Source organism: Silurus aristotelis (genome assembly GCF_946808225.1).
Source record: "Silurus aristotelis genome assembly, chromosome: 18".
NCBI classification, from domain to species: domain Eukaryota; kingdom Metazoa; phylum Chordata; class Actinopteri; order Siluriformes; family Siluridae; genus Silurus; species Silurus aristotelis.
The window spans coordinates 571833-595893 of NC_139591.1; the positions used below are offsets into that span (position 1 = coordinate 571833).

The window sequence follows — 24061 nt, forward strand, 5'->3', positions numbered from 1 at the left end:
TTTATTATCAGTTGAAAGTCAATGCGTATTTAATGTCCACAAGTTTCTGTTTTATATTTGGCAGCTTATAACTCACGTGTGGGTGTGCGCGTGTTCATGCATATGTAATTCACGTCCACCTGTCCATGTGGGCACAAGTTGAACACATCTTACACAACACAGGCATTTCTCTTTCATCTTTCCCACTCCGTCTTTTCTCCACGTCCATTCTTTCATCCAGCGCTCTGTTATTTTGCTTTTATCAGTCTGTCCCACTTCAGCAGATTTACTGCGGCCCAATTGAGTTCTCAGGAAAGAGTGTGTGAGAGAGTGACCTCACCTGTAACATCGAACGTTTATGCAAAGTGTTGTAGCCTTAAAAAAAGTCTGGGGAACAGGCTTAAATCGTCTCTAATCGGTCGACCCTGAGTGATAACCCAAATGCGATAAGATGTGTTTTGCTCTCGGAGGTGTGCGAGTGTGTTAACAAGGTTACGACAGCTTGGTGGCCTTTAATCTTTCATCTTGTGCGGATCCGCATGGTCATTAGGTAAATAAATAAACTCCCTTAAGGAAGCCTTGATGAAGCCTCGTAGAACGAAGAGGAATAAACCGAACCCTCATGGTTATTTTGATCTTTTTTTTTTATTCACTAATAAAAAGGTCTGCATGCTGTTCTGCCCTGTTTTGATTGCGTGCTTGTATTTAGATGTGTATGTGATGATGTGGTTGCCATGGAAACCGATACACAACTCGTCATATTTGCCCTTTGGGTTCCGGAGATGTAAATTTTAATGCCCACGCGTGGGGCTGTAATTACCCCTCTGCCCACATTTTCTCCGTTCAGACGTCTGCCTCGGTGAGTGTCGGTGCAGTGCGTGAAGCACGCAAGCGTCTGCACTCTGATTACACGTTCTACGAACCATAGACTTCACATTCCACACCTTCTCATGCTGCAAAGCCCCTTAATGAACATGTCGTTAAATTGCGGTGTGTGTAATTAGGGTCGCGGGGTCGGAGGTGTGCACTCTATTTCTCCCAGTGATGAATTAAACAATTCATCAGAGTCATGGTGTGTATCATCGGGGTATTAAATGCCCTGGGCTTTTTAGCTAAGACACGCAAACACAGTACTCTCTGATTAACTACTTTATTTACTCACTAAATCAATTATTTATTGACTCCCTCACCTTGATGACTTGTTTCTGTTTATTTGCCCATCATTCTTCTGCACTGGATGACTCATTTGTTCCGAATCAGAACCAGACCCAAATCAGACCAGATCTGGCCATGTGGAAGTGGAATGTTATTGAACAGATGGGTCTGATCGCGAGTCATGATTACGAGTGTGATGGAAGAGAATCAGTGTGGACTAAACCCTCCAACTCGGCCGAATGGAACTGATACTGAGTTACACAACCTGAGTCTGAAATATTTATTGTCTGAATGTATAACCTGTATGTGCACACGTGTGTGTGTGTGTGTGTGTGTGTGTTGAAATGTTTTGAGATGTGTATGTAGACACATAGCACCAATAGAACCAGCTGTGTGTGTGTCTTTGTGTGTCTTTGTGTGTCTTTGTGTGTCTTTGTGTGTCTTTGTGTGTCTTTGTGTATGTTTATAATAGTAATCCTGCTGTTTGTGCTTAATGTTCGTGAGTGCGACAGAAAGAGGTGTGTGTGAAAGCTAGTGGCTGTCCGGTGCAGGTGTGTGTGTGTGTGTGTGTGTGTGTGTGTGTGTGTGTGTGTGTGTGTGTGTGTGTGTGTGTGTGTGTGTGTGTGTGTGTGTGTGTGTGTGTGTGTGTGTGTGTGTGTGTGTGTGTGTGTATGGATTGATCAGGTGGTTGTGAGCAGAACCTGAATGCTTAGAAGTGATGCATTAAAGTGGCCTCCTTAGTGCCGAAGAGAAAAACAGTCTGACCTCCTAATTATCTACATGCCTTTATCTATCTGTCTGTTACTCTTGCTCTCTTCTTTTCTCTCTCTCTCTCTCTCTCTCTCTCTCTCTCTCTCTCTCTCTCTCTCTCTCTCTCTCTCTCTCTCATTCAGTTATCAGTTTTAGTTTTGATGTACTTTATTGGCATGACAAATAATTGTACATTTATATTGGCAGAGCAAAAATCCTGTCTCTGTCTCCCTCTCTCCACCATGCTTCTCTCCCTAGTCCTGAGGTGGATCATACCAATCAAGGAAGTGTAGGGGTGAAGAGGGGTGAAGCAGGATTTTGTTTCTTATCCCCTGTCAGGTGTCAGGGATCAGGCCTGAGTGTTAGAATGACCTTTAACCCCCCCTCCCAGGCAGTGTTTGGGTTCTCTCTTTCTCTGGCTGAGTGTGTGTGTATGCAGCGTCTGTAACGATGTGTGTGAGGACGCCACACACCCCGTCTGCGGCTCGTTAAGCTGTCAGGGAGGCACAGCTCACGAGTACAAGTGAAGTGTGAGCTGATTGGTGTCTGTAAGGCTGCTGATAACGGCGCAAGGGTGATGCATGAGCCGGCTCTGCTCCTCAGAGAAGCTTTTAGTCGGGATTTATCAGGATTTCTCTCCTTCCTGAAGGCGGGACAGTCGTTCTTTTTCTTCCTTTCTTTCACCTTTTTATCATGAACACCATTACTGAACACGTTAAAATGAAATTCAGAATGGAAAAATTCACTCACCTGTGAGCTCTAATGTAGGTGGGGCTTAACTGGGAGAAGCTTGCACAGGCTCAGCCCACACAAATCACCAGAGTGGTGTTATATTTTATGAAGTCGATTCCGGATTTAAACATTTTTTTTATGACTATCCACAGAGCTCTATCTTCAATATAGGCTCATAAACCAAAAAATAAAAAATAGAAAGCTGTGCAGCAGACATCTGCGTCTTCTGTGTTTTTTTTTTTTTTTTCTTGTGTAGTAGTAATAAATGACACATACATACAGTACATACCCTACCCTCTCTTTCCTTAACGTACCCTTGTGTGGAATCCGGGGAGTTTCTTGACTGCCCATTCCCCCCCCCTACATTCTTGCAGTGCAGTGGGCTTTAGCCACATGTTGCTCTATATTCCTATTCTCCCTCTCTTGTTGTGTCTCTATCTCTCTCTCTCTCTCTCCCTCTCCACTGATATGTGATCCAGATGTCTTGTGGGTAATCGAGTCCAGAGTGTTGGCCCTCTTTAGTGCGTCCCTTATTGTACTTCTCACTCTGAACTGATCCATTTTATCAGGAGTGAAAAATAACTAGCTGATGGACACACTGTTGCATGAGAACCATCTCTAAACATCAGTACAGTGACAGCTGTTTTTTTTCCATCAACTTCAGCAGAGAGAAATAAGAGATGCTTTTGAGGGAAGGAGAGCTGCTTCCTGATCAGGATGGATTTCCTGCTCATTCTGCCTTCATAGGCTGCACAAATTTGGACCCTAGAGAGCTGTTTTCTGATCAGAGCACAATGAGTGTGTTGGGTGTGAACTTGTGTTAGTGCTTTTCCTCTTTCTTTTCTATCACTCCATCTTTTGTAGATCTTATCATGGCTTAGCACTGACTCTAATGCATTAAAGCTGCTTTGTTTGTCTTCATCCTGAACTTCACTGGAGAACACTGTTAACCGTTAACCTAATGTCACATCTCAGACTAACAAAGCACCTTCTTTTTTGCCACACCTTTTTTTACTGACACAGAGGCCGCACCTCTTTATTAATCCACTAGATTATATTAAATAAATAAATTAAATCGTGTGTGTGTGTGTGTGTGTGTGTGTGTGTGTGTGTGTGTGTGTGTTTTTTAGGTTCCCTCTTTACCCACGTGGAGAGAGATTCCACTTCGAGTATGGCGTTTACCTGCTCAACAAAAACATTGCTCAGGTAACACACACACACACACACACACACACACACACACACACACACACACACACACACACGTCTTCTTGAAGACATACAGCAGGCTTCACGTCAAGTCGTAAACATCGAGTGTGTCATGCCATTTTATTTAGTGGTCCTGTGTGTGTGTGTGTGTGTGTGTGTGTGTGTGTGTGTGTGTGTGTGTTAATGGTCTGCACTTCCTCTTCACTGTGCACGTTTGGGACTGTGTGTTTAATGAACCATCTTTGAAGTAGTCACACACACACACACACACACACACACACACACACACACAGTGAAACGTACTTGGCAGTGAACAAATCCTTGACTATTAGCTCATTCGGCTGCTGTGGGATGGAAACCATATGCACACGCGCACACACACACACACACACACACACACACACACACACACACACACACACACACACACACACACACACACACACAGTAAAACGTTCTTCATTCTATTAGCTTCTGTTTTCATGTTGATGTTTATGTAATAACATACTGTTTATATTTAAGACTATAGCTGACTCCCCAACGAACCCACTCTACTTCTTTCTGATTGGCCAGCTAGCATGCACACGTTACCGTGCCGTCTAATCGCAGCTCGTTATTGTGTTGTACAATAACCATAGCAACGAGCATAAACAACATCGCTAGGCTAGGGCAGTATTTGTTCCTTGCTAAACAGAAATAAGAAAAATGTGAAAGTTGGATTTGAGCCGAGCGTGATTGATAGTGCAGAGAGACACGTTTTTACCAAACGCGTCAAAAACAGAGTAAGACATAACAATAGAAACGATTTGGGTCTTCTCCACCTCATCCTCTCTTCTTTACTTTTGGGATGTTGGCACTCATGTGGGGTTTTTACATTACATTGCTTCTGTCTTTAGAGATGGGGAGCAAAACAGACATTGAGACAGGTGGAGAAGAAGCGCGCGCGTGCGCACACACACACACACACACACACACACACACAATTAACAGAGGTTAAATGAGGTGTGTAGTGTGTGAAAGTGTGTTAGAGAAAGTGTTCAACAGTATGTGTGTGTGAGTTGATGTTTCACTGTGATAGATGTTGTGCACACTTCATTAGTGCACATTATTTGTAACACCTGGTGTGTAGAATGGAGTTTGGAGTGTGCGCGCGTGTGTGTGTGTGTGTGTAGGGCCTCAGTGCAGAAACTTACTCAGATGGAGGGATGAGGAACAATTGGTCTCGTTCCTGTGTGACGAGATGATGGGTGTATGGTTTCTAGGTAAAGTTTCTAAGTACTTCCAAAGCAGAACTACTTATTTCCTGGATGAGTTTCAGGACACAGTATCTGTCAACTCCATAAGTATTGGCACAATTTTGTCTAAACGAGTGCTATTTTAATCAAAGAGCCCAGACATGACAAGTTTGGCCCTTTTTCTAGACGACACTAACTGCTGTATTTAATATGTATTTCTACAGATCTATAGAGTGATGAAAGGGATAGAAAATGAGAGATTCTCATGCCGAGAGAAGGAGTTAGCAGGGAAATTAAGCAAAGAAAAATAAAAATAAAACACAAGATGAAAAGACAGGGATCGAATGGAAGAGAGGAAAAACTACACACATCAAAAAGTGTTTCTTTTTTTAAATCAAAATGTCAAAAATAGAGGAAATATATTGTTTTTGAAATAGAAATAAAGGCAAAACAGGAGAAATGAAATTAAATATGAAAAGAAACTTAATTTACAAATAAAAAAAAAGACAAAGTAGAGAAGGAGAGCAAATGACCTTTACCCCAACACTGTTTAAATTTAGTTGACATTCTCGTTTGTAACCCCCTGGCAGAGGCAACTGGCTCTAATTTGTTCTGTAATGTCCTGGTACTTTGTGAAAGCTCATTCTGTAATCAATCACTGAACATTTAATGTTTTGGGATTTTGGTAAAGTTACTTCATCTATTCCCTCTGCAGGAAATGCACACATGTGTGTGTATATGTATACATTTGTGTGTGTATGGGTGTGGGTGGGTAGGTGGATGTGTGTGCGTGTGTGCGCATGTGCGCACCGTATTAGCAGGGATCCGTAGAAGGAAACCGAGCGGCCACTCTGTCAGCCAGGAGCTAGGCCAAGTCCTTCTGATTTACGAGAGTCTGTGGAGCAGTAGAAATGTCCTCCTCTGTCCTGTGGCATGCAGAGAAAGAAGTAGAGATGGATGGATAACGGGAGGCGGGGTTTATGAGCATTCCTCCTCTTGCTTTATGAAACACTAAAGTGGTCTAATTGAATTTCCACGGTTTCGTGGTAAACGGGCGGAAAGTTAAACACACCGCACAGAGAACGCTGCTCTCTCTCTGTGTGTGTGTGTGTGTGTGTGTGTGTGTGTGTGTGTGTGTGTGTGTGTGTGTGTGTGTGTGTGTGTTGGGTTGGGGGGGGGGGGTAGTGATTGGAGCAGGGAGTACCTGGGCTTTCACCACAAGTGTGTTTTTTTGGCTTATGTGTATTGACACGTGTATGGAAAGCATGCACTCATTAAAGCGTCCTCATAAAAAGAGCAGCAAATCAGAACTCTGAGCTCCAAACCCACACCAGGCTGTGCTTTTTTTATTCCTCTTTAAATTATTGCTCACATTTTACTTACGACTGCTCTTTAAAATAAAACCTAATTAGGCAAAACCTCAGAAAATGGTGGAAACTTAAACTGCTGGTTTAAGTCAGGTGGCTTTAGGGTCATTTCAGCCGTATACAGTACAGTACAGAGTGAAACCAGACAGCGTTCCTCCAGGATCAGGGTGGTGCTACACAAACCAACACAAAACTAACTAGAACAAACACACCTATACAAATGACTTTACATAAAGTAAAGCTAAACACTGAACAACATCTGTGTGATAGTAGAAATAAATTATCGGCATAATGATTAATACTGTACATGACAACACTTGGTGACAATTTATATATTTGTTATCACCTTTTCATTATTAAATAAATTAATTCAGATAAAATTTCTAGGAAAATTAATTACATAAGGTAAAACCTTTATCAAAAAAACATACAACAGAAATAAATAAAATGAATTAAAATAACCTAAAAAAAAAAGTGTAAGTGTCCTAAAGTTATATCTAATATATCTTCTTTCACCCCAACTACCTGTATGTTTTCCCTCTCTGCATCCATAAACCTCCTCCTTGGGCTTCCTCTTTTCCTCCTTCCTGGTGTCTCCATCCTCAGCATTCTCCTACTGATATACCCCATGTCCCTCCTCTGCACATGTCCAAACCATCTCAATCTCACCTCCCTCACCATGTCTCCAAAACGTCCTACATGTGCTGTCCCTCTAATAAACTCATTTCTATTCCTGTTCATCGTCGTCACTCCCAACGAACATCTCAACATCTTCAGCTCTGCTACCTCCAGCTCCACCTCCTGTCTTTTACTCAATGCCACTGTCTCTAATCCATACAACATCTCAGGTCTCACCACAGTCCTATAAACTTTCCCTTTCACTCTCACAGATACTCTTCTATCACAAGTTTATATAAAGTAACCAAATATAAATACAAACAAATACATCCAAATTCCCCCCAGTCTTTTAGTAATTTAATGAATTTCTGAGTTTCAGGAGAAAATAACAAATATTATTACTTTAAAAAAAGTTTTTATTTATTTATTTTTTTTTTTATTTTTTTTTTTTATATAGAGTCTCTGCTTCAGCCTCTGATTCCACTTTTAATACACACCTTTGTAAGGTGCGGCTAATGAGAGCACGAGTGTGTGTGTGTTTGTGTATGCGTGTTTCAGACCCACCGTTGCTCCACACTTCATTATGAGAGCGGGAAACACTTTGCTGTTGCTCTGTGTTATTGAATGTAATGGCTCTGGAATATTTTCCTCTGTTTTGTTCCACCAGATAATCATCCTTCACGAGTCTTTGAGCCGGTTCTCATTTATACTCGAGAATGCCTTCAGCTCTGTCTTGTGGAGTTTATTAAGTAATAAACGAGTTGTGATACGGTGTTGATGTTTCTCAGGACACTGGAACGCAGTGCTCTGAGTCTAATTACACTCACACAGAATCTTTATTTCCATTCGAAACCCAACTCCCAGTAAAGCCCACGTCCAGAGCAGACCTGGAAAAAAAACGTGCTAAAAGTTTTCTCCCATTCAGGAATAGCCTACATGAGTCTCCCTTTATGAACCCGAGCTTTTCTTCATGTCAGTGGTGTATCTCTCACACTGTGCTGTGCAACCAAACTTTACACTGAGTTACACTGATGATCTGTTACTTACTGCAGCAAAACTTTCACTTTTATTCTATTGCAATATTTAAACACTTCTCTTCTTCTCTCCTTCTCTCCTGCTCTCCTTCTCTCACCGACTCACCGTGTTTGAGATCTACTCACTAACCACACTGTTAGTCTCAATTATTCATGAATTTATAGTTGTGCTGTGTGCTGTCTCAGCATGTTAACCCTGTGTGTTAAAAGTATAGTGTGGGTTCCATCTGATTTCTAGAGTGTGCATCATCATCATCATCATCATTTGTTGACTGAATAATTACTCTGAATTGAGTATGGTGTGTGTGTGTGTGTGTGTGTGTGTGTGTGTGTGTGTGTGTAAAACTGTTGTTCTTGTTAATTCACCCTAAAGCCCTGAGCGCTGGACTTTTCCTCTTTAAAATGTCACAGATAACTTACAACTTCTCTCTCACTCACACACACACACCATACTCAAAGTGCAGAGCTAAATCATCCTACATACAGATGAACTATACACATACCATCTGCTGCAGATTTATTTTTTCTCTTTCTTTTCTCTGTCTCTTCCTTTCTCTTTCATTCTTTCTTTCTTTTTTTTTCTCTTCTGGGTTTCTCAGTAATGGTTTTACAGTTGAGTGGTTAATGAAAGTGGCTGTTAAATAAACACCAGCAAGCTTTAAAACGGCCAGCCGCCTGCTGGGAAAAGAAACACACACACACACACACACACACACACTCACTCACACTCCTAGAGGAATTGGTGTTAGTTAATTGGCAGTAGCAGTCATTCAACTGTAAAGAGTTTCACCATGAGAGAGTTTACAACTCATTCAGAACCTCATATACCTGTCTGACCTGCCTGTCAGTCCGATCTACTTCAATTTAATCATCTCTTTCTTACTTTGATCTCTTGTCCCAGTCTGACCTATATATCTGATCTATTTCAGTCTGATTTTTTTCATGCTGTTTGCTTTCAATCTGATCTCTCTGTCTGATAAACTCAGTTTTAAAACTTTGTTTTTGTCACTTTTATTTATTCATTTAGGGAACCTCTCAATGGAACTTTCAGGGGAACGTTCAGGGGATATGGAAGCTCAGTGGTTAAGGCTCCGGGTTGCTAATCAGAAGGTCGTGGGTTCAAGCCCCAGTACTGCCAAGCTTGCTCCCTTGATCCCTAAAGCAAGGCTCTTAACCCTCTGTGCTCCAGGGGTGCTGTATTATGGCTACCCCTGTGCTCTGACCCCAGCTTCCTAACATCACTGGGATATGCGGAAAAATAATTTCACTGTGCTCAAAAGTACGTGACAAGTATAAAGCACCTTCCTTTTCGTTCGTTCTTTTTTTCGTTCTTTCTTTCTGTCATTTGTTTTTTATCTTATTTCTTTCTTTCTCTTTCAAGTCATTTGTGTCTTGTTTTCTTTTGTTTCGGAGGACTGGTGTACATTTTCCCACTCTGTATTCCAAAGAAAAATGTTTTCAGCTGCGTTTATGAAGCTCTAATCGCCACGTCAGTCACCGCCACTGCTTCATCCCCGTGTGGCGTTAAAAGGACGAGTGTGTTTTGTCTGAGACGGGAAAGAGTAAGAAGGGTGTGATGAAGGACGACTCTTTGAGCCTCGTACAGAGATGCAGGGAAAAAACAACCCTGCAATGCCAAAGACAGAAGAGAGAAAAAGAAAAACCCTGTCCTGCTTTCTGCACACGCGGTGGTCCAGGCTGTAATTACACACAATCACATGCTGTCTGTAGCACTGCTATCATCAGCTGCACCAACGTAAACACGCTGTGCGGCTGTAGGTGTCAATCCCAGGCGCATTCCTCGCGTACCTTTCCCAAACCACGATACAGAAGCGTCTTGAGCCCCAGGTGATCAACCTCTCGCCTGCTGCATGTCTGTTTTCCACCCTTTCTGCTTCAAAAAATTTTTCTCAGGATTTTACACGATTCAAATTTAGTCTGAACAATTTATTAGGCATCTTTTTTCCCGGTGAGGAAAAAACGCACTTGTGTTGCCAAGGGAAGCAGACGGGAATGCTCATGGCTTGACCTTTAACCTTTTTTTTCTCCAAAACCCCTTGCGCAGTAGTAAAGCACCTCTATTAGAGCAGCGACTCCAATTGCCCTGTCGGTAAAAGCAGCTGAGGGGGCATTAAGGCAAATGAGGGAGTGGGGCTGCTTGGCTCTTCTCTTTTTCCCCCTTTTTTTTCCCCCCTTTCTCTTTTCCCTCATGGAAACTCATCCTTGCTCCAGAAACATAACGGCCCCCGTCGTAAACTGCCCCGCTACGCATTTTATTCCACGATAATAAAACACGGCCTCAGACGCTTGGCGCTAAACGGACAGTCGGAATTTAACGGTTTAATTTGGCAGTTCTGCTCAAAGAGAGAGCCACGAATGAGCACAAGGTTGTGCGTTGTTATTTTATTATCATTAGCATGATTTTTGGGCGAAAGAGTTTCCTCGGCCTGGGAAAGCCAAATGACCCTCTGGATAACCAGAGCCAGGAAAAAGAGTTGCACATTGTATTAGAAGGTTTTTTTTTTTTTTTTTTTTTTTTTGTCATTATTATACCATCTCTCGCTAACACTCCCCAGAATCACACCTTTTTCGCTTCATCACACATCCGATTTTTACATTTATTTATATTGTTTTAAGTCTGGCTCAGCTGCTGCTTGCTGAGAGGGTAAGATTGATGTGTGAGGTTGTTGGCATGGTGTTAACAGGCTGATTCGGCCCTAGTGTGTCCCCTGTCGGTGTTGAGTTTCTCTTCCCTGGGGTTAAAAGAGTCTAGTGTTACTCTCCCAGGGTTCATCAGTGGGTCTGACACCTTGTGACCCTACAGAGAGGCACCATCATCCAACAGGTGGCACTGTGGATCACTAATGCTTGCTGACCTTATACTCACTGACCTAATACTCACTGACCTTATACTCTATGACTTAATACTCACTGACCTAATACTCTCTAACCAAATACTATCTAGTTTCTGGAACTTTACAATGAGGCGATTAGTGGCATTTATTTCAAGAGGTTAATGTTTGTTGAATTACAGAATGAAGAATGTTGTGTGTTGGTGTTTGAGGAATGCTGGTGGAGAAACGGTGGAGGTGTTAGTTATTTTGTGTTAAGAATAGGTAATGTTTGTTGGGTATTTCATCAGCAGGTTTTGGTTTTGAGTGTCAGTGTTTGACCCGTGTTTGTACTTATGTTACATAATTTTGCTGGGTTTTTTTTTTATTTTATTTTTTTTATGTTTCTAGAAAGTCCTTTGGATGGTGTTTATGAAATGTTAATGGGGCTTCTGTTGTTTAACTTCATTTATAGTGCATGTATATTAAGACTTAATAACGATGGTGATTATGATGATTGTCAGATGGTTTACAGATGTTGCACACAGCTGTGTTTTATAGGGTTGATGAATTTAAATTCTTGCTCGGGGCCTTTTTGGTAGCGCAGTAAAGACTCTGAGCAGCTCGTCAGGTGGAATTACAATCACAGAGCTCCGTGTGTGTGTGTGTGTGTGTGTGTGTGTGTGTGTGCAGGCGTCTGTCACCGGTGGTCTAATAATTAGATTTGCCGTTGTTCTCGGCGAGTCTCTGCTGTAGCTCAGTAAACGAGCGGCGTGTCCCGGCGCCTCTGTAATCCTCCACAATGCTCGGGTGCATTAAAGCTGAGCTGCCGAGCCGCCGACCGAATGTGTCCCATTATCACCCCTCGTGCAGAGGGAGCGAGAAAACAGTGGGAAAGGGCGAGTAAAAGGGCTAAATACAGACGGGGAGACGGGAGTCAGTGAATTTCAAGATCCTTTGAAGGAACTTCAATTTATCCATCTTGCCTACAGTTTGAGAAAAATGCCACGTGTCTCAGCATCTGAGGGTCAGATCCTCTCTTACACATACAGGATATTTATATACACCACCACTCCTTAAACTACCTGTTGTTGTCTTTTTAAAACAAGCTGCACAAATTTAGCTTCCGCAAAGGGCCGAAAGCTTAGATTAGATTCATTCGATTGATTGGAAGTATAGAATTCTTAGAATCCGATACTACATGGTCATGTGATTTGCTAATGATCACGCACAGCCACACCCTCTTTAGCGAACGCATGGATCAATGCAGGCATTATGTTACTGTGGCATTATGATGACACGCCCATTTCGTACAAGTTGATCAAAATTAATACAGATGTTTTTCAGAAAACATCACTGAACACACATGCACATGGATAAATGGTGTCTGAACAGTACATTCAATGCTGAAGGTTCAACTGGCGTGCTCTCAGACATCCACAAATGTCTGGAAGAATGTTCCTCTCGTCTTTTAAATGCTGCATTGCTTTGTGATATGGTGGTAGACGGCTGGAACTGCATCCTCGAGTGGACGAGAGCCATGACCGCAGTCCATCTGAAGTCTTTATGGCTAATTACATTAACGCTAGCAAACAATAGAGTGTGTTCGGGGAGTCGGTACGGTTCGCATTAAACCCAGGCTTTTCCACCGAATCGGGAGGGATGTCTGTGTGCACTGTGCATAAACATCTGACGAGGACAAGAATTTTATTTTAGGATCTTCTTACGTTGGCTTTGAGAATAACAATCCTCAGCTACGGAGGGATAACCCGAGGTGAAAAGTGATCTTCGTGCCATTAATTTAAATGTATGCACTGGCTTCAGAAAGAGAACTCTATCCCGACTCGGGTTTTCGTCGCCCCGCTCCGTGCCACCCTGTCTTAAGGCAACATGTGTGAGGCATGCATTATGCATTAGACTTAATGCATGCCTGCTTTCAGCTAATGTTACAGAGGCTGTTGCATTTCATATAAGCAAGACTTCAGTTTGCTGGGCCAGTGCTTCACACTCTAGCTCTTTCAACATTTCCACAGTTTTCAGGTTTTTATGACAGACACACCTGCCATCACCGAGGTCCCTGAGCACGTAAAGATATTTTTCCCCTTAGCTCTGGAACTTGTTCATTGAAAGGGAAACAGATTTCAGATTTTAAACTATGTTGCGATTGTATAGAATGTAAAAAGAGACGTCCCACATTCATGAGATGTGGCTTTTTTTTATTTTTTTTTTATTACTGTGATATCAGGGTTCTTGTCCTCCAGTGGCCACTGAGACGAGCTAAACCTGCTCTGACCAACCGATGCCGCAAAACAATAATGGGAGCAGACTTTCTTTCCACACGGAGCAGGAGTGTGACTTCAGTAGGGCCTCTGCACACGGCCGACTCGTTCTTAGCTGCACCTGCATAAGCTTCTCCGTCGCAGGGTAAGTCAGGAGCATCCGGATGCCTTGATTGCTTTCCCCGGGGACTTGAAACACTTGGGTAACCTGCGAAACAGAGAACTCCTTCCACATGTGCCTTTACACTGACGAGTGGAGCCAAGGCCGCGCCTCCTCGACATCTCAGACCGGATTCCATTTTTTTCAGATTGTAAACAGGACTGGAGCCTCTGAAGGCCTCGGCCTCTTTGGGATCTGGATTTAAAAAATGGTAGTGTGCTGGGAAAGGTGAACCTCCTGATGAAAAGTCTTCTCTGAGGTGCTTTCTTCCTCTCCCAGTCCCCTTGTTCCAGCTGGCCAAACACTTTTCAGCTGATGCTAATATCCGATCTGAAGCGAAGCGTAGTGACAAGGGCCTGAAATGATCTCACTCCAAATGTAACCGCTTCATTACAGAGAGGAGATCTCATACAATGTGCCACTCGCAATATACCTCAAAAAGACGACTGTAAAGCTGTAAGGACAAGATGACAAATCATTGGTGGCATAGGTGAAAAACAAAACACGCCACACTGGGGAAGGCTAACAGGAAAAACACGCGCAGATTTGTTTACTCTCCACAAGACCAAACATTAGTGATCGAAGCGGATGGACTTCGTAAAGGATCTTTTTGAAAGTGAAATGTTTTGCTTCGGCTGTGATTTTGTTTACGTGTACTCGACACTCCTGCGATCGGCTCGAACATTCCTCGGGAAATCGCTCGACTGAATTATAACAACGATCACCACTCCACTAATCTTTGTTTAAATTGTCCACAAACATTTCAGATGCAGACTTTGTGTACTGTCGCTTCTCGTTATGAGATGAGAACCTAATGAGGCGGCTTTCTTTCATCGACCGATGCATCAATGCAAGCGGTTAATATTACGGAAGGTTCTGGAATGTGCTCGTGCTAATCACTGTTTGTTTCTCGTCGGAGTTCTGAATAAATTCTGAAAATCATCATAATTTTTACCAAATGTACAGTCAGGGGGAGTTTATACTGCCGTCAGTGTGATCGCAAGACGAAGGTCACGCCAGCAGCTTCATATGTGCGCTGACCTTCCTGCAGTTCAGCACACAAACACATCGAACCTTCCACCATGACTGTGTTTCATTAAAGCTTTATCCACTTCTGTAATATCCTGAGTCTTATCAGGAGAAGTGGGTGTGGCTTCAAGTTCTAAACAGTCCTGTTGTTAATTACTTTGAACCCATCATTTTTATTTACCTAGAATTATTGTTTTATAACAGCATCATGCAGACCCTGCTTTCAGAAACCCTTTTAATCACAACAGCTCTTTTCCGGACTGCAGTTTGAAGAGAAAGATCATAAAGCATATGATTTGATGCTATAATGCGCGCGCGCGCACACGCACACACACACACACACACACACACATATATACACATGTATGTATAAATATAAGCATATATATATATATACATATACACAGTCTTGAATGTAGCAGTTTTAAACACTTAAACACCACTACACATGCTCTGCCTCCTACATATTGGGTCTGGAACACTGCTTATATCAGTGCCTCTGTTGTAGGGTAAAAACCTTTCCCAGTCACATCTTAGTACCAAACATCACACTAGTACTAATACAGCAGTGTGTGAGAGAGAGAGAGAGAGAGAGAGAGAGAGAGAGAGAGAAAGTGAAGGGTAGTCTGTGTTTGTGTGTGTGTGTGTGTGTGTGGGGGGGGGGGTTGGGTGAGAGTGCAGGAATGGTTTTTTTGAGTTATGAACATGTCACAACTAAGAAGAGCTCTTGGAGAACCTCGAGGCCTGTTGGCCATATGCGCTGATATTTTCTCCGATTCGTTTCTCTGTATGTGTGTGTGTGTGATACAGTGAATCCCTTTAGATCAGTTTATATCTGTGCTTTCTGTTAGAATTTTGTGTGTGTGTGTGATGATTCAGAGGATCAGGTTATTCACACCTTACTGAGGGTAAATTAAAGGCCATGAGATGTGTGTGGGTGTGTGTTTTCTCCAGAACACACACTTCCTGTGATCTCTCGGGGTTTAGGTTGTGGCTGCCATTCAGCACCCGGCTGTCGAGTGTGTTTGGTGTACTGTACAGCGGTGTGGAAAGAGTTGAAAGTAATTGAATCAGGATCTGATCTGGCGTGCCGGAGTGGCAACTCATCATCCGGAAAATGCTCCGGTTTTTCCCTCTTTCGTCTCTTCACATCTTAATCGAGTTTCGTTTTTAATCCAATCAGCGACTCGGATATTTGAAAGTGTAGCATTGGTGCAGTTTCATCCTGTAGCTGTGTGAGTTCGGAGCAGGCTCGGGCCTCGGACACCCGGTCGGATCGGACGTGCCGGAAAAGCCCGAGGTTAGAGTTTAAACCTGAACGAATAGCGGCGTTCGAGCGTTTCAGCACCAATTCAGTCCAAGAACCCAGATGCTGCTTTTCATAAAGTTCTAATAGAAAGGAGGGAATGGATCTGAGAGAGTCTCTCTCTCATACTCGTGCTCTCTCTCTCTCTTACACACACACACACACACACACACACACACACACACACACACACACACACACACACACACACACACAGATATTTAAAGATGTCAGGTATTAAGGCTGCCCTTGGGAGGATGTCTGTAATAGTACAATAAATATAAACCAGTATACAGTGCTCCTCTGTGTGTGTGTGTGTGTGTGTGTGTGTGTGTGTGTGTGTGTGTCTCACATCCTTTACTAACACAGAGCAGGTCAGAGAAGCCACATGTTTACAATACAGGACAGAATCTGTGTGTGAGTGAGAAAGAGAGAGAGAGAGAGAGAGATTGTGTGTGTGTGTGTGTGTGTGAGATGGAGAGAGAGATTGTGTGTGTGTGTGTGTGTGTGTGTGTGTGTGTGTGTGTGTGTGTGTGTGTGTGTGTGAGATGGAGAGAGAGAGATTGTGTGTGTGAGAGAGAGAGAGCGTGTGTGTGTGTGTGTAACTGATCTACTGTATGGCTCTTTATAATTGCAAATGTAATTGCAGTCTTCCAAGCAAAACGTCCTGTCTAGAGAGTTAAATGAGCAACCTGTGTGTGTGTGTGTGTGTGTGTGTGTGTGTGTGTGTGTGTGTTTGTCTGTCTGTCTCTCTCTCTCTCTCTCTCTCTCTCTCTCTCTCTCTCTCTCTCTCTCTCTCTCTCTCTCTTTCTTTGTTTCTCTCTCCCTCTCTCCCTCTCTCTCTCTCTCTCTCTCTCTCTCTCTCTCTCTCTCTGTGGTCCCCCCCCTCCCTCTCTCTCTCTCTCTCTCTCTCTCTCTCTCTCTCTCTCTCTCTTTCTCTGTTTCTTTCTCACTCTCTCTCTCTCTCTCTCTTTCTCTGTTTCTTTCTCTCTCTCTCTCTATCTCTCTTTCTCTCATTTTGAACACTGTTCATTCAGCTGAGGTATGTTGGCTTTTGCCCAGAAGAATATTATGTAGCTAACAAGTAATGGAAGCTGATCTCCATCAGTTAGTGTTCTGCACTAAATCTCAACTGAAAGAGAAAACTAACGTTTAACTCTTTAATATTCGTCTAAGATTTGTTCCTGTACGCGGATAATAACGCTGGTCATGTCTTCATATCGGAGACCTTCTAGTGTGTGTGTGTGTGTGTGTGTGTGTGTGTGTGTGTGTGTGTGTGTGTGTGTGTGTGTGTGTGTGTGTGTGTGTGTGTGTGTGTGTGTGTGTGTGTGTGTGTGTGTGTGTGTGTGTGTGTGTGTGTGTGTGTGTGTAAAATTGGAACTGGCTGTGTGTTTGGACGTTTGGCGTTTCTCCTTGCAGACTAAACTCCCAGACGGTGTAGGTGAGTGATGTTTGTCGCAGGAGGAATCAGTCTGACTTTTGGGAAGCAGACACGTGGTTTCATATTCCTCGGGTTCCACTATCACAGCCAGATGTTCCTCCTCCTCCTCATTCCTCTTCCTTCTCCTTGTCCTGCTTTGGTGTGTGGAGGAGCTGTACACAGAGGAGGTTCTTGATCTGCACCCGCAGCGTTACAGCGCCGTAAATCCTTTAAATTGTCACATGCCGATAAATCAAATAAACATCAAGTGAAGAAAAAAGCTCTAACGACAAATTCCCCCTTTCAGCTCCCTGTGAGTCCTGATGTTAATAAATAAGGCTCCAGATTAAAGCAGGACGGAAGCCAAGGCGTGCAGAGCGTGAAGGACCGTGAGCTCCACGTCCCGCCGCTAAACATGGTCAAGGTTAGAGAGGAAAAGAAAAATTAGATCTGCATTTTCCTCAAGGAATGAGTGAAGATCACACACAGCTGGAGAGAAAAACGTGCATGTGTGTGGGGGGCCTTTTATAAAGGACAATCTCATGACATGACTTCATTGAGTTTTTCTCTTTAATATAATTAAATGTTAACTACATGTGTTTTTTTTTTTTTTTTTTATGTGTGTGTATGTATATTTACAGCTACGGTATCAACACGGTCTTTCCACACCGGACCTGCGTCAAACTTTACCCAACCTCAAGAACTTTCTAGAGCACGGGCTGCTGGTCAGATGGTGAGTTTCACGCCACACATCATTCATCTTCTCATGTGAGTTCCGTAAACCTCTATAAGATCATTAGCATGGCTAACACTTCCTGACTCAGTCACTTTATTTACAGATTTAACAGTACAATCCTGGTGTCTAATCTCTTACACCGTTTAGCTAAGAAATGGAATAAATCACAAAATAACACCGTATTCGGTTTTCTTCATTAATTGGAGGAAGAAACGTGTAGCTAACGTGTGTATGGAACCTCGGAGGAACAATAAACTGCTGTAGCTCATGTAATGCCGCAAGCACGCTGTAGTGTATAGAACAAAATAGTGAATTGTAGACAGAACAAAGACTTGTCTAATGTAATGTTACTCAGGATCGCAATATTAATCACTAGTAATCATTTGATCGTTAACTTACCCGGAATCTAAGTTTCCTCACTAACCCATTATACCCAAATTCACAAACTCCTCTGAATTAATTTTTTTAAGAAGAATATGAAGTGCCAGGACGTTCTGGGAGGTTTCTGTTTCACACACATATTTTTATTAAATAATCAGGAGCAGTGGGATGGAAGAGGAGATTGGAACAGAAATATTTTGGGAGCTATAATATACGATCAGGTCTGTAGAGAGCGTGAATTTGTCTTTATTCTGTCAGGACTGAGATCTCTGTATGTGTAATGGTGAACCAGGGTTCTCTGTGTTACTTAATTAGGGGAAACTGCTCTCTCTCTCTTTTTCTCTCTCTCTCTCTCTTTTTTTCTCTCTCTCTCTTTCTTTCTCTCTCTCTCTCTCTTTCTTGTTAGTATCCAGCTGTTTTCCCTTTTCCTTAGCTGATCGATCGAGATAGTGTTTCTGCCAGAACTGTCATGCGAGCCTAATGAACTCTGAGACAAACGTTCCTCGTGGCAGGTTTATCAGCACCGCTACATGTTACAAACGGGGAGCACGTATATCGCATCTTTCTTCAGAACCTTTTAGAGCTGTGAAGCGTCTCCAGAGCGCGCCTCGTTTTCTTTCTTCATCCGGCTTCGTTTTGGTCGCAGTTCAGCGCCGGGGTAAAGGATCCAGCGTTAATTTAATAATCTGTAGTTTCGAAAGGAAGCAGGCCAGGTTCAACAAAGCGGGACCAGATGAAACACGTGACCTTTTGACCTTTTTCGGCCTCCTTTCAATCAGGAAGTGGGACAGGAAGTGGGCGTCTAGCATGTTTTTTTGTTTTTTTTTTCTTTCCTGATTTGCTAAAGCGTGAAGCAGGAAGTTTCAAGATTGCCACAGGCATCATACACACTCCCTCTCTCAAATTACACACACACATGCATACAAATGTTTGAGCATGTTTTTATTAAGCACACCCCCCTGTGTAAAAACGTCAGCTATAAACCATAAGTTACAGTTTTCCGAGCAGGTCCCTGTGTTGAGTTACGTCTCGTGATGTCTCCACTCGGCGCTGAATCTCGGCTCAGGCGTGCTCCTGTCATCCAGCGTTACTCTTAGACATCGTTTATTGCCCTTTGGTGTCACTCCATCACCTCTGGCTCACTGGGTTTCCAGTGCAGGGTTCCGGAATGTGAAATATTAACGCATAAAATTCTACAGCAGGGGTTTCAGAGTTCCACTTTCCTTATCGTCTCGCTGTACTCGTCTCAATCCCCAGCTTCATCACAGCTACAGTTTCACTTGACTCATCCTCATTGTTCCTTTCAAAACTGCGCTTGGTCCTGCTTATATTTGGCGTGGTCTAGAAAATATTTCTCACATCACCGTGTTTTTGTTTACATGCATTTTATTTAGCAATAAAATCCCAAAATTGCCACTTTCCCCATTTCTTTTTTACATGATTGAGATTTGATTGATTCAGGTCTAAGTGCAGGTTTAGCTGAAGTTAGTAGAGTTGAGGTTTCCCGGGCAACAGACGACTCTGAAAAGAACCCACCCCCTCTCCCTTGAGAAACCCCTGACACAGCGCAGGAGAAAGAGAGAGAGAGAGCTACTCACATACTAATCCCAGTTATTTGTAATACGGAGTGGCTTTATTCCGCTGAGCCTGGCGGAGCTTAGCGCATGTCAGTATCTCGGCAACACCACTGTGTTTTTTTTGCCTCCGAAGTGCTTCTTGGGCCGTCTGTTTACAGAAACCTTTGTGTCTCTGTAACTTGCGGACGAAGCAGCGTCTCTGAGAAATGTCCTGAGATCCAGGAAGGAAAATGCGAACATTCCCAGAGGAAAAGCTCTGATCTGTGTGATCTCTGGCTCATGGATCAAAGGTTCGGAAATTAATCTGTGAAATATGCAACCTAGGCCTCCTTTGCGCACACAGACACACAAACACACACACACACACACACACACACACACAACATATTTTCTCAATCTGTATGGACAAAGCTGCGACCTGGTTCCTGTAAACAATGTTTTCTCTGGGAAAAAAAAATAAAACTCAGCGGTCTTTACACACACGCTGAATGTGCAACACTGGGCGAGAGGAACCGCTCCCACTGCAGACCACACACACACACAAACACACACACACTCAAGTTGAAGGTCACTAAAGAGATGTTTTAATAATGAAAATGTTATACCATTGATAATCCGTGTGTGTGTGTTCTTACTCTAAACTCGCTCAAAAAATGCAAGGCCTCAAGGTCTGATTTTGGTGCTGCTATAATAATAATGATCGTCATTATGTAGTAATAAACTGCAAATTAAGGTGGTTATAAATCATGGAAGCCACTCCCCCTTGTATTTTACCCACCCCACCCCCCGCACATTTGTCTCAGCACATTTCTGGCAGGTGTGCAGTTTTGGATGTTGTGTGTGTGTGTGTGTGTGTGTGTGTGTGTGTGTGTGTGTGTGTGTGTGTGTGTGTGTGTGTGCGCACATAAAGTTTTTCTTAATCGCTCCTGGTAGAATTGAACCGTTTCCCCTTACAGACTTATCTCTCACACACACACACACACACACACACACACATATGCAGTCACATTATATCCAGATGTTATTTTCACTGAAATTCCTCCAATAAAAGGTGAACAGAACAATGGATTTGGATCAGGATCCGTATCTTTGTGTTTGGGTCCCAGATCATTAAAGCACACACACACACACGCGCGCACACACACGCACACAGACAGACCAATGAATCTGAGCATAAATCCACTCATGCTTGAGTCAAAACTCTGGAATATTGTTGCTTCACATCTGGATGAAGTTCTAGCGAACTCACTTGCTAATTCAGTGTTAGTGCAACAGCATTTCTGGTGCACTTCTGAAGACCAGATCAAACTGTACAAAACACCATGATGTATAGCATCAGCAATCGACCAACCAGGACTAAGAAATGTTCCCCCTAGTTTCTGTTTTAATTAATTATTATTATTATTATGAAAATAAAACTTTTCCACTTCGAAGTAATAGACGTTTTGTTTACACTCTGAACGGAGACAGGAAACCCACAGGAATAGGAAAAAAAGTGTGTTTTGAGCTCAGGTCATATTTAATATGGTTTGACTAAGGGGTCATTTTTAGGGGAAGTTATTAAGGGGGAATTTATTGTAACACGGCTATAGGGACAAAAGAGGAGCAGGAAAGAGAAGGAGAGGAAAGGAGCCTAGAAGAAAGAGAGGGGGGATAAGAGGGAGAACTGATCAGTGGAGTTAGAGAGGAAGAATAGATGAGAAAAGGGAAAGAGGGTGAGGAGAAAAGGCAGAGAGGTTGAAGTGAGAGAGGGAGAGGAGGAGAAGAGATGGACAGCAGTGAGGCTAATTATCCTGATTAAAATAAATTGAAAACAGATGTTAGATGATCTGGGGGATTTTTTCTGGGTCACATAACTGCTAAATATTCGCTTAGTCATGTGATTAGATATCAGACCTGACTCAGGTATACAGTCTAATCTAAAACAGGAAAACACTCTGCATCAGACGAGCAACATCTGTAAACATCTCACACTCTTCTAAAGAGTCACGCATTTTATTCCCCAATCAAACTGGTGTGAGCGTGCGTGAGTGAGTGTGTGAGTGAGTGCGTGTGGTTCTAACTTGACAGGGATTGTTTTTCAGTGCAGAGAGAGATTAATTGGACTCGGAGATGTGATCAGGTTCCAAGTCGAGGCAGAGAGTCTGTATTTTGTCCAGGGCGTCTCTCGATGAAGGAGGTTTCTTAGAGAGCTCCTTTGAAGTGTTGTATTTAATGTTGGTCAGATAGGCTTTTCAGCACGTGCAGCTCTGCCTTCATTCACTGCGTTGTTTTCTTTTGTCTCGGTGGATAATCACACGACCAAGCAGGAACTCATCAAGACAAAACCTCTCTAACAACTATAACCTCATTTAAAAATTTACTTTTTACTTTTCATTTTATAAATCTGTACATTTCACGTGTCCATGTAGTAAACACAATACATTTAGAAATTCTATAAGCCCCGCCTCTGCTCCCATTTCATTGGCTGTTGTGTGTAATTACGATCATTTCTGAATAATATATATAGGGTTCTGTTATCCTGTCTTCCTCCCTTTCTATTCTTTTCTTCTGTCTTTTTGCCCCTCACTGTCTCTCTCTTTCTCTTTGTCTGTCTTTCCATCCCCTCTATCTGTCTCTCCCTCTATCTTTCTGCACTCTGTCTTTTTGTCCCCTCTCTCTGTTTCCTCTCCCTCTCTCTGAGTCTGTTTTTCTGTCCCCTCTTTCTTTCTCTCTTGCACTTTGTCTGCCTTTCTGTCCCCTCTCTCTGTTTCTCTCTCCTTTTCTTTCTTCCCTCTTTGTTTTCTCATGCTGTTTTTTTTTTTTTTGCCCTCCTTCAGTGATCGACATCAGGTGTCCAGCTCGATCCCGGTCCCCATCAGATCCCACCTGAGCGTCTCACAGGTATCGTTCCCCGTCTCTCCAGAAGAAAAAAAGAAACGCAGGTCGCATAAACTCTATGACCCGGTTGCCATGGCGATCCCGGAAGCTCCACCCACCTGTCTGGAAGTCAGCATGGAGCTGGAGAAGCCGCTGGAGGTGGATGAAGGAGCCGAAGCAGCGGGAACATCAACACCGGAGCCGAAAACGAAACAGTGCGATCCGGAAGCTGAGAGAGATCCGGGACTGGGGGGAGAACCGAGAGAGTCGGAACACCTGGAGGAAAGTTTGCAGCACCTGGGAGCTGTGAATGGTTCTGCAGGAGTGGTGGGCGGGGCTGAGCTGTGCTGCTCTGTGGAGCAGGCAGAGGAGATCATGGGCACTGAGGCGACGGGGTTAGGGTTAGAAACTCGCCTGGAGGATTTTCCCGTTATCCCTGTGGAACACGCTGTGGCTGTGGAGAGTGACGACCAGGTCCTCGGAGAACTGGAGAATTTCGAGGAATTCTCAAAACGCATCTATGCTCTAAACGAGAACCCATCCTCCTTCAGACGGCCACGCAAAATCTCTGATAAATAACCAGAGGTCAAAGGGTCAGCAGGTAGCCCTTTACCATCACACCTGACTGCAGTGAACAGACATTACATACAGAGCTTTATTATTATTATTATTATTATTATTATTATTATTATTATTATTATTATTATTATAGGAAATATCTGGAATATTTGCACTCTAACCCTTTCAAAGAAAATAAAGAGAATGTGATTAAAAGTTATTTTGTGTGAGTGAATGCCAATCTGAGGGGGGGGGGTGTGTGAGAATGTAAGGGCGAGTGTGTGAAGGTGAGGGTTAATGTGTGTGTGTGTGTGTGTGTGTGTGTGTGTGTGTGTGTGTGTGTGTGTGTGTGTGTGTGTGTGTGTGAATGCGAGGGTGAGGGGGTGAAGGTGTGTGTGTGTGTGTGTGTGAGTGTGAGAGAGAAAAAAGTTTGTGTGTGAGAGAGAGAGAGGAGAAAATGCGTGTGTGAGAGAAAGAAAAAAGAGAAAATTTGTGTGTGTGAGAGAGAAAAAGAAAGTGTGTGTGTGTGAGAGCGAGAAAAAAGAGAAAATGTGTGTGTGTGTGTGTGAGAGAGAGAGAGAGAGAGAGAGAGAATGTGTGTCTCTGCCCCACAGCAGTAACACTTATTTTAAAGTCCTGTGATCTTCCTGATCTTTATCTCGGTGATTATGTGAACACACTGTTGAGCTCAAGAAGAGTGTGTGTGTGTGTGTGTGTGTGTGTGTGTGTGTGTGTGTGTTGGGGGGGGGGGGGATTTAGAGGATTTAGTGTCTTCACTTCTCATCTGATTATGTGAAGACTGAACACAGTGATGATGTAATTAGCTTATCGCTGTGAGTTTATCTC

General features: G+C 43.1%; 1 protein-coding gene across 1 annotated transcript in view; it reads left to right on the forward strand.

Moving 5' to 3' along the window:
- Positions 1-23431, forward strand: part of uvrag (UV radiation resistance associated gene) — a 44189-nt gene extending 20758 nt beyond the window's left edge. Inside the window, exons 13-15 of the mRNA XM_083567848.1 lie at positions 3747-3822; positions 17746-17837; positions 22618-23431. Coding sequence (XP_083423974.1) covers positions 3747-3822; positions 17746-17837; positions 22618-23236 — 787 coding nt within the window. The 3' untranslated portion in view covers positions 23237-23431. The remainder of the gene's footprint in view (positions 1-3746; positions 3823-17745; positions 17838-22617) is intronic.
- The last annotated feature ends 630 nt before the right edge of the window (positions 23432-24061 follow it).